Source organism: Erpetoichthys calabaricus, chromosome 18 (genome assembly GCF_900747795.2).
Source record: "Erpetoichthys calabaricus chromosome 18, fErpCal1.3, whole genome shotgun sequence".
Lineage (NCBI taxonomy): Eukaryota > Metazoa > Chordata > Cladistia > Polypteriformes > Polypteridae > Erpetoichthys > Erpetoichthys calabaricus.
In genome coordinates this window covers 45,772,377-45,787,851 of record NC_041411.2, presented here as the reverse complement: position 1 = coordinate 45,787,851, position 15,475 = coordinate 45,772,377, and the positions used below count along the sequence as shown (strand labels likewise).

The window sequence follows — 15,475 nt, the reverse complement described above, 5'->3', positions numbered from 1 at the left end:
CTCAATCTAGCCCCTCTCACTTGGTCACCAAACTGTGGTACCTCTGTTGTTCCTGTAATATACTTAATCTTAAACCTCGCTACCATCCTTACTCTGAGCGAAAAATCATAGCACCTTCAACTCTGCCACTTCCACAACTGCCACTTCCAGCTCTGCCTCCTGTCTTTTCACCATTGCCACCATCTCCAAAACATGCCGGTCTCACTACTGTTTTATTGACCTTCCCTTTCACTCATGCAGATACTCGTTGATCACAAATCACTCCTGCCACACAGTCCACCACTAATAACACTAATTGAATGTACTTTCTCACTCCCAAAATATTTTCTTAGCTCCAGCCCTGGCCAAGTATAGGGGCCTCACTTGTTCCAGTCATCAGCCACCCTAACATGTCTTTTGGATGTAGAAGGGTCCTTACATGACCATTGGGTGAACATGCCCACGCCACACAGGATGAGTTGAAGTCAAGTTGCTGTGGTAGTGCGTTTTTTTCCCCAAACGCTTTGGGCTGATCTGCTGAAGCCACACCAACAGCTCACTAATAAATATTCTTTTCATTCCTGTGCCTGAGCTCTGTTTTCCCAAGATGCCCTCAAAGTGGTCATGTGCTGACAAATGCACCCCGAAGTCACATCAAAGTGACAAGAAGCAGTCAGGCATGCGCACTTTTATTTGCTTGATATAATTTCTTTTGGGGCCGAGACCAAGAAAAGGTGGAGTTTACGCGTTAAACTGTAATTTTCACCAGATTCTAAGTAGCATGACCGCCTGTATGCACCTGCGATGGAAGTCGTTCACGTGGACGGGACCGAGACCGACCCTGGAAGGGAGAGGGCGAAACAAACGCGGGTCTCGAAGGTAAGTCTGCACAAGTGGACGCGGAGGGGCGACTTTTTAAAAGCAGCCCAGCCACAGTCAACAACCGTGCGAAATTAATTCATCGGAGGAGCTTTCGGCCCTCCCCTCGCACGTTCTTAACGAGCCGCCGAGACTTCTCTTGAGACATGGAGCGCGAGCCGTTGCTGAAAGCGCACAAAGGAGCCAAGAGAGCGCAGGTAAGTGGAGGGAACCGCGCTGGCCCATTGACACTGCCAAAGCGCTGCGGGTTTCGCGTGTTGCTGTGAGCGGATAAGCAGGGCGAGAGCTGGGAGAAGCGGAGCGGTCAGACCCGCAACTTGTAGCGCGTACTTGTGGTACAGTACAACAAGAAAAAAAAAAAAACAAACAAATAAATAAATAAATAGATAGCAGAAAGGAAGGCGGGTACCTCTGGGTAAGCAGCGGGATCTTCCACTCTAAATGGAATCGATTGCAGTTGCGTCCGAAAGGGGCACTAGAGGAAAGTGGGGAGGGAGGGAGGGAGGGGATGGAAACTTTAATAATAAAAAAAGGAGCGCACGTTTTATTTTCCGTTAATTTTTTTTTAGAATTCGAAGTGATCATCCTCATGTCATCTTCAGATGCACTTTTTAAGTGAAAAGCGTAAAACAACAATAGACTAGTAAAACACTTTTAATGGGGGAGAATCGAGACAGATTTTAATTCAAATTTTTAAGAACAAATCGCCTTGTAATATACGAGAACGAGCTTTAGTATTATTACCGTTGTTGTCATTTTTGCATTTAAACACTCGACATGCACGTGTAACCCACAAACAGAGACGGGTGCAAGTAAAGCCTGCAGTCCCAAATACATTGCTCCTGCCACGCATGACTTCATAATTGTTTCAGCTGGAAAACAAATGCATTGATTCATTTGAAAATTAAACTGAATTAAGGTGGGACCACTGCACATTGGTTACCAATACATTTATATAGCACTTTAGATAAATTAAAGATGAGCAACAGGGTAAAATGAGATCAAACACATAACATTGGATACAAAATAGTAATAGCCATATAAAACACTAAATAAAAATAAGTACAGGAAATGGAAATCTTCCGTACAGCGCCAAGCATCTGGATTTGAATCCCTGCCCTGGCACATTCTGTGTTGAGCTTGTTCGAGCTCTCTGTGCCCCGTTGGTTTCCCTCCAACATCCCAGACATTCACAGGCTTTATTGGATGCACTTGAGGGTGACCTGTGATGGACTGGTTCCCCATCGCCGCCCATCATTAGTTTCTGCATGTCATCTCTTCATGCAATGTATGGAAGCTTATTCACACACACCTCCAAAAAAAAAGACTGTTATTTTGCAAAAGTATTTTCTGATTTTGCAATAATTGCTTGTCCTTCCTGCGTTTGTGTGGGTTTTCTCCAGGTGCTCTGGTTTTCTCCCACAGTCCAAAGACGTGCAGGTTAGATGATTTGGTGATCCTAAATTGACCCTTGTGTGTGTGTTTGCCCTGCTTTGCACCTTATGCGAGCTGGGATAGGCTCCAGCAGACCCGTGTGACCCTGTTCAGAACTAAGCGGGTTAGAAAATGACTGACTGATACTGCATTTTGCAGAAGTATTGCATTATTGTGCAATAGGTATTGTGTGATTTTGCAATAATTATTGAATTGTTTCACAAAAGTATATTATTTCACAAAGATATTGCCTGCACGCATGCACTGCGGTTTTCCAGTGATAGCTAGTGAGGGAGACGTTAATCACACACGTAACACGTAATCAAGTGATACCATCTAAAAGAATTATAGGCATACATTTAGTTTTTTTTATTTTATTGGAAAAAAATAACATAGCATGCAATCAAGTCGAACTTGTACAGCAAATGACTTCATAGTCAAACTAAAAAAAGGAAAGAAAAAAATAAACATTTAGTTTTACTCAGGTTAAAGTTTGGTAGAGATATTTTAACACCAGCATAGTGATAACTAGCTGAAATACCCGGGAGGAAAATAAGTGTTTTTTTTTGTTTGAGAAAATCATAATTAAAAAAAACACAACTTTAAAAATAAAAATAAATTAACAAAGAATAAAGACTCACTAATGTGCTTGTCTTGCGGTCTTGTATGCATGTTATTATCCAGTTGACGGTCGGAACCGGCCAACTCTATTTAATTTGAAAAGCAACAGGGGCGTGGTGGTGCTCAAACATCAAGAACTTTAAAAATAAAAATAAATTAACAAACAATAAAGACTTTATAATGCCCGGAGCGCGGTGCTGCTTAAACATAAAGAATGCTGGCAGTCGCCTGCTTTATACGGTACTAACTGTGTAAGCCTTGAATGTATTGAAATCGTCAGACGTACTCTGGGCATCTCTCTGCTATGAGGATTCGTGTTGCCGACATGCTCACATCGTTTGTGCGTTAGCAGCTAAGTGACTGTCTTTCTTAGGAGGTTTCCTTTTGCCAGTGTGCTGGCCTCGCTTGCGTATCCTCGGATCTGAAGCCCTCGCCCCGACTCAACGTCTCACTTCCGGGCTGGACACACACACACACACACTTGCACACGTAGAACTCTGTTTAGTTTCAAAAGCTACAGGGGCGCCACGGTGGCGCTCAAACATAAAGAATGCTGGCAGTCACCTCCAGTTCGCCCTCTGGTGCTCGTTCCGAGTGTCAACTGAATGATAACATTCATACAAGACCGTAAGATCACCCCCCACCCTACCCAGAAGGGGGTGAGTTAGGGTTGATTTCACCCTACAGTATTTTTAGTCGACCATTGAGAAACGTGTACCATGTTTCATGAAAATCGCTCCAGCTGCTGGAACATACGTACATACACACATTGACTTTTATATACAGTATACAGTATATATAGATGTAGAGCTGCCATTCATGCCTCACGGCGCTAGGGTCTGCATAAGGGTGGCATGTTCTCCTGTCCAGTGCACAGCAAAGCATATAACTAGAGCCATTCCTAAACGGGATGCCGGTCCTGTCAAGCTCCGATCTTAGAGGGCTGCAGTGGCTTCGGCTTTTCGTTACTACCACTTTTCTAATCAGTACCCAGTTACTAATGCTCTTGCATATCACAAAAAAATTAATTTTACTTGACTTGCTTTTTAACATTCAGAAGTGTTCATTAATTATTATTGAGCTACTTTTCGTATGAAAATGTGCTATATAAATAAATGTTGTTGTTGTCATTAGCTTTGACGACTTCTATTTTAGAGTACTAGCTTATATTCTCTAAATGCTTGAAGATTTTCTTTTTCATAGTTAGTTTGGTGGGTAGCCTGAGAATATTCTGCCAGCAGGGGTGGATGGGATGCCAGTTTGTCACAAGACACAATCCCTCACATAGCCAAGCCTATTCATGACTGGGCATTCAGAGTCACCAGTGAACCTAAACTAGCATGACATGTATGTCCTTGATGTGGAAGAAACTGTCAATTCCCCAAATTACTGTCTGCTTCACTGCTCTCAAAAGAGGATTGGCTTGCAAGCAGTAAGAACTTTATTAGATTACATAAACTTTATTAAGTGGAATTTAGATGCATACTGCAGTGGAAACATAAAAAAACAGACTCATAGGACACAGTATACAATCAATCGATAGACAGACAAATGAATGAATGTATACTGTATCACAAAAAAATTGCAAGATGAGCTTAAAGAATCTAAGTTTTATAGTTAGGGATGTCAGGAGTAAGCACTAAATTGCCTGATAGCAGCAGGCTGAAAAGACCCTCAGAGGTACTTCTTAGCACATCATGGAGGAAAAAGTCCATGACTAAAAGTGCTCCATTAGAGCTCGTGATGTTTCAAGATGGCATCCAGTTTTGCTTCCAGTATTTGCCCTGTGATGGAGCAAACTTTCCTAATAAGATTTTTTCTGACATTGTGTGTCTTTTGAGCTCAAGCTGCATCACCAGGAGACCCCAGCACAGAACACCACACTGGCTACTACGGACTGGTAGAACATTTTTAGAAGCTTACTGCACATGTCAAAAGACCTAGTCTGCAAGTACAGTCTGTACTGGTCCTTTTTGTACACCACCATCGTGTTGTCAGACCAGTCCAATTTGTTGTTTATATGAAACCCAAGGCACTTGTAGCTCTGTACCACTTCCATGTCCTCCCCCTGAATGGTGACTGGTTTCAGAGGCTCTTTGGTCCACCACCAGCTCGTTTGTCTTGATGATGTTGAGTTGCAGGTAGTTCTCCCTACACCACAAGACAAAGTCCTCCACAAGCCTCCTGTACTGCGACACATCCCCTTTTTTAATGCAGCTTATGATGGGCGAGTCATTTGAGAATTTTTGTAAGTGTAACCCTTTGATCTGAATCTCTTCGCTAATAAGTCCTAACATTTATATTTTTTCACTGCATTGTTTTTTTTTGCCCTCAACTTAAGGCTCCAAATGGCTCTTTCTAGCCACAATGTCAGCTATCATATAGTTTGTATTTGTACTTCAAAACCCAATTGAACATATCTTTAAATATACGGCAGTAGGGCCCTTTCCAAACAGCCAACGGCACAGTCTGCATTGATGTCTTCAGGAGAGAGATACTGCCACCGACAGTAGTGAAGAAGAGCACTTGTGATTTAACTTTAGTACTAGGGTGCTGTACCGTGTTAGCCATTATGAATGTAGAGAAAAGCCAAGCAAAATGACACCTTTTATTGGCTAACTAGAAAGATTACAATATGCAAGCTTTCGAGGCAACTCGGGCCCCTTCTTCAGGCAAGATGTAACTTTTAAATGCTGTTCTTGTCTATAAGCCAGTCATTATAAGACCTGCCTGTCTGTGGTGCAGCCGGCGGGCTTGCTTTTATTGATTCCTTCAATGTAGAGTCTCCTGCATGTAACAGTACAGAAATACATTTGTGATATTATCTCTAAAAATGATTTCTGAAAAGCATAATTCATTATTCATGGTTTGTAGATTGTACTAAAAGCTGCAACACAAGGCTTATTATGCACAGATTCTCCCAGCCACACAGGCCAGCTTTCTTTGCAGAGGCTGGAGACGTCTGTCTGTCTGTCCGTCTGTCGGGTGGTTTGCACTTTGTGACTATCAGTGACACTTCATTACCACTGGAGATGTGTTGTACTTGATCTCTTACAGGTATGCTTATGGGCTGCTTCTGCATAAACATATGGATTTTTATACAGTAACTGTTCAGCAGTACAGCTTTGTAATATGCTGTCAGAAGAGAAATGCAGCACGGTTACCACGCTGCATGTATTTTCAAAAAGAGAAAGTAAATCCGATTTTATTTGTCACATATGAATTATACATACAGTACAATATGCAGTGAGATGCTTAGTGGCTTAGCTGCTATGAGTGCCTTGAGATGAATGTAAAGCAACAATAGCAATGCATAACTTTATAAATTCAAAAGTCATTAGTATATTTATTTAGTTATTATTGTTAATGACATATTTATAGACTTAATGTTCGAGAGTTAATAATGGGTCATCATGTATTTCTAGACACTGTCCTCATTCATCTTGTGGATGGACTGTGGACAGATGCTCCCCCACATAGTTCATGAACTGGCCATATCATTTACCCGACCACAGCACAGAAATGAGGCCATTGTTGGGATTGCTTGTGACGCAGATAATTTTCCTTGCCCTGGTTCAACAGCACTTGACATAGATGTCCTGGAGGTTAGCGAGTGCCCACCCTGTGATGTGTTCAGCTGACCACAGCACCCGCTGCAGACTTGCAGTCCTGCTGTGTGTCTTCCCCAAACTAGGTGATGGTACTTCCTGTCAGAAATCTTTTGAATATTTGGGAGGGCAGTCTGACATCCTTGAGGCCTCTGAGGTGGTACAGATGTTGCTGTGCTTTCTTCACCAAGGTGTCTGTGCTTCAAACAGGTCAGGTCCCCTGTGATGTAGGCACCGAGGTATTTGAAACTGTCCACCCTCTCTACCCGAGAGCTGTTAATACTCAGGGGGTAGTAGTTCCTCTGCTGCTTCCACCCAAAGTCCACAATTGGCTCCTTTGTCTTACTGACATTCAGTAGCAGAGTGCTGGCCTGACACCAGTGTGACTGACTCACTGTTTCAGTTAGGTAAACTCAGGCCTAGCACAGTATTGCTAATTTATGCAACAACCAGGTACTGTATATGTTGTGTTTCAGCTGTTTTTGTTTCTGTTTATTTTTTATTCTTTTGTTAATGGTAATATTGTTAGTCATTTAGTTTCTATGTGTCAATGCTTGTTCTGTTATGTGCTTTGTGTCTTGTGGGTGGTTCCCCATGAGGAAGGGCCACCTGCCTATTACTACAAGGGACTGCACTAAGCCCTGTAAAGGCTGTGAAAATCCCACAGTCCCTTGCGGTTCATTGATTACTCTAGCATTGGGGAGTTTCGTTGGATTTCTATTTACTTTGTGCTTCTCTGCATTTCTGGATTTTTTGGGCCACTTTTGCTCTATCTTCTTTCAACCTTTTTTGTATTGTGTATTTGTTAACCGAGTGCCTATTCGATCATCTCCTCTTGTGTTCTTCAGAGCTTAACTTTTGTGACAATTAATCTTTATATCTATGAAGATTCCTTGTTGGTCCTTTTTTGTGACTTGCTGGGATTTGACATCCTCCCCTTAAGGGAATTTTGAAATACTTTGAGAGTCTTGTGCTTATAGGAAGGTCAAGTTCATCCCAGTGTAGTGATGGGGAGTGGGGTTTACCAATAGTATACTGATATATGGCTCACAGTAAGAAAATATTAATATACAGTATATAATACAAAGTAAACTCACTCACTTATCAACAAAACACTATTTCTTGTTTAGTTAAAAAGCTGCAGTTTAGCAGAATTGTATGTCTAGGGCAGTAGGTATCCACTAAGAAAGGACACTTTGATATATCAATATTTAGGGGTAATCCCCCTCCCCTCAACAATAGTAAAACTAAATACCCCAACATTTCATAAATGCCTTGATGGGTTTGATTGAAATTTGGTGACTTTATAGAAAATGGAAAATTAGACAACATTTTTTTTTCTGCCAACAAGGAGCAGTCCTTTTAAGGATAGAGAGCTACCTAAAAGAGCCATGTAAAGAGCAAGAGAATCCAATCTGGCACTTGGCACTGGTGCTACATTGGCGTCAGGAGGATGATGCAGGCTAGACCTACCTTCTGACCTAGCAAAGCCCTGTAATGGACATATTTTCCTTCTTAGTGGAGTTGCTGGAGAGTGTTGATCTGGGATCTTTAGTGCCATTTGTTGCATTAGTACAATGGGGTCTGGGGCTGGGATGAGGGTTTGCCCATGGAGCTGGAAAAAAAGTGTGGAAGATCGAGTTGCCATTGACCCCAGGTAAGCCAAGTGAAGCAGGGCTGGCGGTAAAAAGGTGTACGCAAAGGATGAGGCAATTTGCAAGGGTATTGTGCGGTAGCCATGGGGCGAGAGTCTCAGAACAGTGTTTACAGCAGCGTTTCTAAACCTTTAAGTATTTGCGACCCGAGTTTTCATAACAGTTTTATGCGCTCCCCCCAACATTTTTTTGCAAACCCTGATAAAATTTATTCCTGTATTTTTTGCTGCCGATACACCGCTACAAGTTTAAAATTTCCCTACGAATAGCGAAATTACGCCACATCTGGCAACATTCGCGCCCGCTTTTTTGTTACTCCACAGATTGAGAACGGCTGGTTTACAGCATCAGTTTAGTGAAAGAAAACCGCCGAGAGATCAGTACAAAGACGTTGGTCTACTCACTTGCAATCGGATCACTGGGCAGACGCATAGTGTCTAACGTAGATGCTGCACCGTCTCACGGCTTTTTTAATATTAAAACTATAATATGTGCTTACACTAACAAACATAACATTAAATTTGGTGTATACTGATTTGAGAGATCCGTTTCTGTGAAGGTGTGCAAACGCAGTGGCTTTAGAGAATGAAGATTAGCAATAGCAGCATAAATTGATTTTCTTTTAGAGAATTGCTATACTTTTGAAAAGGTCAGTATAATAAAACAGTTTAAAAGCTGCCCTGATAATAAAGCGCCTGCAGAAATGTGTCTACTAAAAGACACCAATGACACTCGCCCACACAGAGTTTCACATGATCTTGCACATGTGGGTCACAAGCAGAGAGAAAAAGAAATGTGCATGTAGGGCTGTGACGTGCTGTTTTGATATGGACACTTGGCCTTCATAAAAAAAAGGAGAGAGCTGCAGCTGTTTTTGTGTTCGGTTACATTTAAACTGTATGGCTTATTGTCCTTATTGATTTTTCTAACAATGATATAAAAAAATGGCCAGACAGTAAAATGATCCAGCAGCAACTATTAACTAAACCCAAATTAAAAAGCCATTAAAACGCTTATGTCTGATAAATATTCCTTTGCCTCATTTCCAGATGTTCAGCTTAAAGAATGCAGTTTGATGAAGCACTGTGGCCAAACCTCTATTTATTATACCATGCCTTTGTAACTGGTCATTTGAAGTTTATTCTTCTTCTCAAAGCACTAGAAGTTACGGAATTTAATTCATTTATATATACTTGAAATGTTGAAAACTTTACAGTGGTCATGGAGCACTTTATGACTTAATATGTGGAGTGCCTCTCTCACTCAATCACGTTTAGCATCCTTGTGTAGCCTTGTCAGAAAATATGCACTACTGTGCTCGTTCACAGGTATGTAAATAATTCCAAGTGTCTCCATTTTAAATATTTTAGGAAAAAAACTGAAAGCAAAACAGTTTTTACAGTAGTAAAGAAATCTTATACAAGATGTTTTTGTTCAAGGCTTGTACTGTATATCATGTTATGTTTCTTTGAGTCTTTCTATTTAATGTACAGACTTATGTTCATGAGTCAAACATGCAGACGTGACACCTGAATGGTCAGAAAGCTGTATGACATTGTTATCCCAATGAAAACAAGGTGCATTAAACAGTTCGGTTTCTAGCTAAACAAAAGACAGACTAAAATTCTATTACCTGAGCACTAAGGAATTTCCATTACAAGTTAGTTTTAGGAGTTAAACAGAATCATCCATTGTCTGTGTAGATATGAGAAGCTCACACTTGGTGATCCTAAATTGGTCCTAGTGTGTTCTTGGTTGGAGTGTGTGTGTGTGTGTGTGCGTGCGCCCCCTGCGATGGAGTGGCGCCCTGTCCAGGGTTTGTTCCCTGTCTCGCACCCTATGCTAGCTGGGATAGACCCCCGCGACACTATTCAGAGAAAAGTGGGTTTAGAAAATGACTGACATTCTAAACAAATGAAAAAAATTCCCACATGCAGTATAACATTAACAGTAAATATTCTACAATTGGCTCTTACAATATTGTTACAAATCTGTTTAAAATACAAAATATTTAGTCAATATAATATTTTTAAATATGTACGTGAAGAAAACAACAATCCGTATTCATTGACCTCCAAATAATTTCTTTAGTTTTCATCACTTTGTTTGGTAGCCATTTGTTTGGAGAGTTTTTCTGGTGCATCCCTATGAATCATCTAACACTTGTCCACCATCATAGTGACATCCCAATGTCCTCTGGTACCTTCTTTCCCCTAATGGAATCTTTCAACATGCTCTTCACTCACCGCTCCAAGATTTTCAAGGAGAATTCCAAATGTGAATCTAGAAAGTGAACTTTGAGACTCATGTGTGTGTATATATATATATATATATATATATATATATATATATATATATATATATATATATCACGAGGGGGGACCCAAAAATAACCGGAAAGAAATAAATAACCTAACAACAACAAAATTCCGTATGTATATATGTATTGTGGAACGAGACACAGACAGGTAGACACGTTTTTAAACACCACCACACGTTTATTTTACAAGTTCTATTTACAGTAAAGTGCCACACAACCCATAGACTCCCCCAAAGTCCAGGCCTCTCTCACTCTGCCTCACTCTCTTCAGGCCGCCTCCACTCCTCTCCTTCAAGCTCTGTCCTTCTCCTCACCCGACTCCAGCCCTGAATGAAGGGAGGCGGCTCCTTTTATATGCACCCGGATGTGCTCCAGGTGCTTCCCGGCAATCTTCCACCGGCACTCCCCAGTGTGGCGGAAGTGCTGGCTGCGTACCCAGAAGCACTCCGGGTGTCCCCGATCCTGTTCCCCCCAGCACTTCCGGGTGTGACGGAAGCGCTGAGGTCCAGGGCTCCAAAGGCATCGGGGTGCCTCCTGGCGGTGACCACGGGCCCCTACAGGCTGTGGTCCCCAAAGCAACCAGGTCGGTTGCCACCTCGTGGTCTGGAGGAGGCGCAAGCCCCCCTCTGGTCCTCTTGGGCGTTGTGATTCTTTTTGAAGTTTGTCCTATGTATACCGCTGGGCAAGAACTGCATGGCATTCGCCGCCCCCACCCCCTCAATCCTCTCCACTACGTAATTTTTTGCTATATATTGCCTTTGATTCTTGTTAGTCTAAGCATTACCCTCTGATGAAGGCTCTTAGTAGAGGCTGAAAGCCCAGGAATAAAAACTACTTTATGATACGTGATTCATTTTTCTCCCTTTGTGGATCTCCAGCTGTAAATATGCAAACCGTATCACAGACCTTCTCTTCCATATATGTGTATGTATATATATGTGATAGTATTATATCACTAGCCGACGCCCGCCGTAGCATACAGTGGTGTAAGAATAGGAACAGAAAACGGTGAGAAAGGAATTCAGAAATCAAGAAGAAATAAATACTTCTTGAAAGACGCAGTGTGCATGTAGAATTTCCGGCCAAGCAGGATTACATGTGAAAGTGATGAATAAATCAGGCTTTCCGAATTTACATACTATGGCTATGGCATCCTGATAGTTTTGTTGCATGTATCTTGGACTTCCTGGAAATGTGGACGGTAATATGATCATTTTGCCTACACGTACGTTATTTTCAGCGTTTGCTTGTAGTGCGTCTGATAGTTCCACGTGCAGATCTTGTTGATGTAATCTGAGATAGTTGAGACACGCGCCCTCTGTTTTAACATACGCATCTACGACGTACTGTTGGAATAGTTTACTGCTGGAGTGCAAAATACTAAATGTATTCCTCATTGCTAATCTGTACGCATAAAATTGGCATTGAGTAAGCCTTATTCGCTTGGTGGTTCTTTTATTGGAAACATGTTGTAAATCTTTGTGCCAGCCAATGTCTCCGTAAGGGAATAAAAGTGGGTAAACCATAGGATCGCAATTCATATTGAGCGTGGAAATCTGTTTACAGGAGTTGCCTCTGGGATAGATGCAAATGTCCCTTTCGGCAGGCGTTTCGCCATCTTCTCCGACAAAAATTGCTGCAATATCGGTGTCACATGTTGGGGTATTGTATCGTCGTAAATCTTGCCTAGGGTTTTTCTTGAAAACCATTCATACAGATGCTGTTGGATTGGACTGAATGATTTCATGCATGTGTTTGTATGATTTAGCGAAGGAGTTGATGGTTCTGAGCATGGAATCTAGCTGGAGAAGTAAATTTTCATTCCATACAGAGTTTGCTTTATTTTGTAAGCGTACTTCAGTAGGTTGCGCTGTGTCAAAAACATACAACTGTCCATATCCTGGAGAGATAGAAGTGTTAGCGTATAGTGGAGAGATTTGGTGATAAATATGCCCGTGTATTTTAAAACAGTATGGTCCGTGGCCAGGAGGTTTAGTTATCTGTGCACCCATGGAAGCAAACGCTAGAGAAGAGTTGTATTCTCGAATGTGTTCACGATAATTTTTAGCTTCTGATGTTTGCTGTGTAAGAAGCTGTTGTAAAGACACAGGTGGCTCCCGCAAAGGTGGTAAAGCTACTTTACCGTTGTGGCAGCACCTCGAGTACTTGTTGGATGTATTACACTCAGCAGGCCAGTATAGTGCATGACATGGAAGGAATGGGAATCGAGAAATGCCGTGCCAGCTGCGTGTGGGCGGGACCGGTTTTGAAGTGGAAGCAGGACAGACCAGAAGAGAAATATATATAAGAAAGATATATATACTGTATATACACACACTAGGGGGCTTCGTACCATAATTCAGGATAGGTTTCTCTGTTTGGAATTTCAGCACAGACAAAACGATCTACATCATCAGCAGTTAATAATTTGTTTTTGCAAAGTAACCAATAAATGCATGTGAGATAAATCCCGTTTTTGAAATACTTGAGTTAAACCTCAAAGCCTTACAATATTTGCATACTTCTGACATATCACCTATGTCCATATATTCGATCTCTATTCCTTGCTTTGTCCTGCTTTTTTTTTTTCCAATGACACCTGGTCCGTGGTGATTATTTTCACTTTTTTCGAGTAATAATTTCTGTTTATTTGCGCTACTGCGATCTTTACTTTCTTTTTTTTGATACTTTGTAATTTTCCTGCTTTCATATTCTTTAACTTTCTCTGCATTTGTATCGTGCCATTTTTTTGAGCCTTTCAAATTCCACTGCTTTCATAATCTCTAACCTGCTCTGCATGTGTAAAGCGCCAACGTTTTTTAACGTCTTTATGAAGTTCTACTTTGTCTTTTACTCTTTTGTCTTTTAATTCTGAGCCCGATTGGACGTGCCTTTTTTCAATTCCACTTGTTCCGGGCTGATTATTACTTTCCTTATTTTCTGAACTTGCACCTAGATTATTCTTTTTTGTATTTTTTTCTCTCCAACACTTTTGAGTCTCTTTTCTCCTCGCTGCTCTTTCTTCTTCGCTTAATCGTCGACGTTTTATCTATAACGTATTGTCCTTATACGCTTTATATGCGCAGAGCGCCCTGGATCTGTGTGTGCTCAAAGTCTTGACACAACTGAGTGTTTTGCTGCCCGTGGTCTTATTTGATATAGGTTGTAAGCAGGGCGTGTCTTGCAAAAATCTCATGTTCTACGTCCCCGCAAGACGGTCCTGGGTCAATCTCTTGGCACAAAGTCTCATGTCTCGCGGGTCTTTTAAGTGTCTAAAAGTGAAGATCACGTCTCATCTCCCTAGTCTTTCTCCATCCATTCTCCAACCCACTGAATCCGAACACAGGGTCACGAGGGTCTGCTGGAGCCAATCCCAGCCAACACAGGGCGCAAGGCAGGAACCAATCCCGGGCAGGGCTTGGTTTTTTTTTTTTATAATAGAGCTATACACACACGCACACACACACACACTATACATTTGCATGGTCAAAGCATGTGCTTTTTTTTTTTTTTGCTAAAATATCATTAAGTTTCTTTCTGAAAAGCCACAATTGACTATAAACAGAAAAAAATGCTTGGTGTGTTTGAATTGAAGATCTGCCTCTTCCACTTAGTTATTTGTGGGTAAACCTGACTTTTGTCTAGTTTTTCCTGAGAAAAGAATTTTGATTTAGGGTTTTGATCTTCCAGTACCTAACTTTGCATGATTATTTTGTATTTTGTTTAATTTGCTGGCCCTTTTCTATTTGAATTGGCTTGCTCTCATTTACGACGGAACATTGATGTGTCGTCACATCTGCAATGGAAAGAGACAGAGCAGTGTTCCGTGCAATTATCATTAATGTGGACAGTGGTGTCCACTTCATCAATCTTGTAGTATAAAATCGATTGCACATTGCATAATGTGAAACGTGCTAGTTTTTAAAGATGTAGGCAGTGCCCTCACCTCCTGCTCTTTTTCTTCATCACATCTGCAATTAGATTGCCTAAAACTGAAGTTGAACTCATTATATTTTTCTTTGCAGCTATCACATTAGCTATTTTCTGTTTTGTTATTGACATTTTAAAAAAAATTCTTTTAAATATATAGCATTACAGTGACTAATAGTCACTGCTGTCATCTATCAGTTCAGGAAAGCAGGTGGTATTTTAGGTATGATCATCTTTTTTGTGAATGATTTTCCATGAATGCAGGGCACCTTAATGTTCTTTTGTATATACTTGCAGTTTCCCAGCAGGACACTTTTCTTGGCGGCCTGCGCTGCTGGTATTGGAGGGACCTTTCAGTATGGATATAATATTTCTGTCATCAATGCTCCAACCAAGGTAAGTGCATATTTAATTGTCGATTTGGAAAAAAACTTTCATACGTTAACGTTCTTCACAGTTCAGAGTTGCATCCACTTTCCGAGTGTTGCCACAAACTGAAATATAAAATCAGATTTGCTGTAGTGAAGCATGTTAGCGATCCATGGCGTTGGGAATTTTTAAGTAAAAACTATGCAGCTTCGGCAACATGGCTGTGTTTGGTCATGTGGCCCAGGGTTGATTAATAGGGAAATTAGGGCTGATCACACTTCCACACGAGTGTTTCATTAGTTCCAGTTTCCTCATTAACTCTCTGCAGGTCGTATTTAGGACTCCTCATCCATGGAACCATTAAAGGAGCCTTTTTAGGTGCGAGGGGAAAGATTGAAAAGGAAACTAAAGGCAGAATCCAGAGTATGAACCAGCACGCTAGTGAGGTGGCAAGTGGTCAGTGGCACCATAAGGGAGTGATGGGAACTGTGCTCCAGTGGTGGATTGTTCCCCATTAAACTCAATGGAGGAGCGGGGAGTGATCAAGTGGCCTCTTAGGGTTCAGGTAAATGCTGAGGAGGGTGGGTTTAAGATGAAGGTCTGGCTCCGAGAGTCCTAGTGTATGCTGAAGAATGGCAGTTGGGGCAAGAGCCAGAGAACCCGGAGAAAGGGACTGAAGC

The 15,475-nt window shown here is 41.4% G+C and overlaps 1 protein-coding gene across 1 annotated transcript in view; it reads left to right on the top strand.

Moving 5' to 3' along the window:
• Positions 1 to 891: 891 nt before the first annotated feature.
• Positions 892 to 15,475, top strand: part of slc2a11b (solute carrier family 2 member 11b) — a 39,712-nt gene continuing 25,128 nt past the window's right edge. The window contains exons 1-2 of the mRNA XM_028824805.2: positions 892 to 1,055; positions 14,724 to 14,822. Coding sequence (XP_028680638.1) covers positions 1,005 to 1,055; positions 14,724 to 14,822 — 150 coding nt within the window. The 5' untranslated portion in view covers positions 892 to 1,004. The remainder of the gene's footprint in view (positions 1,056 to 14,723; positions 14,823 to 15,475) is intronic.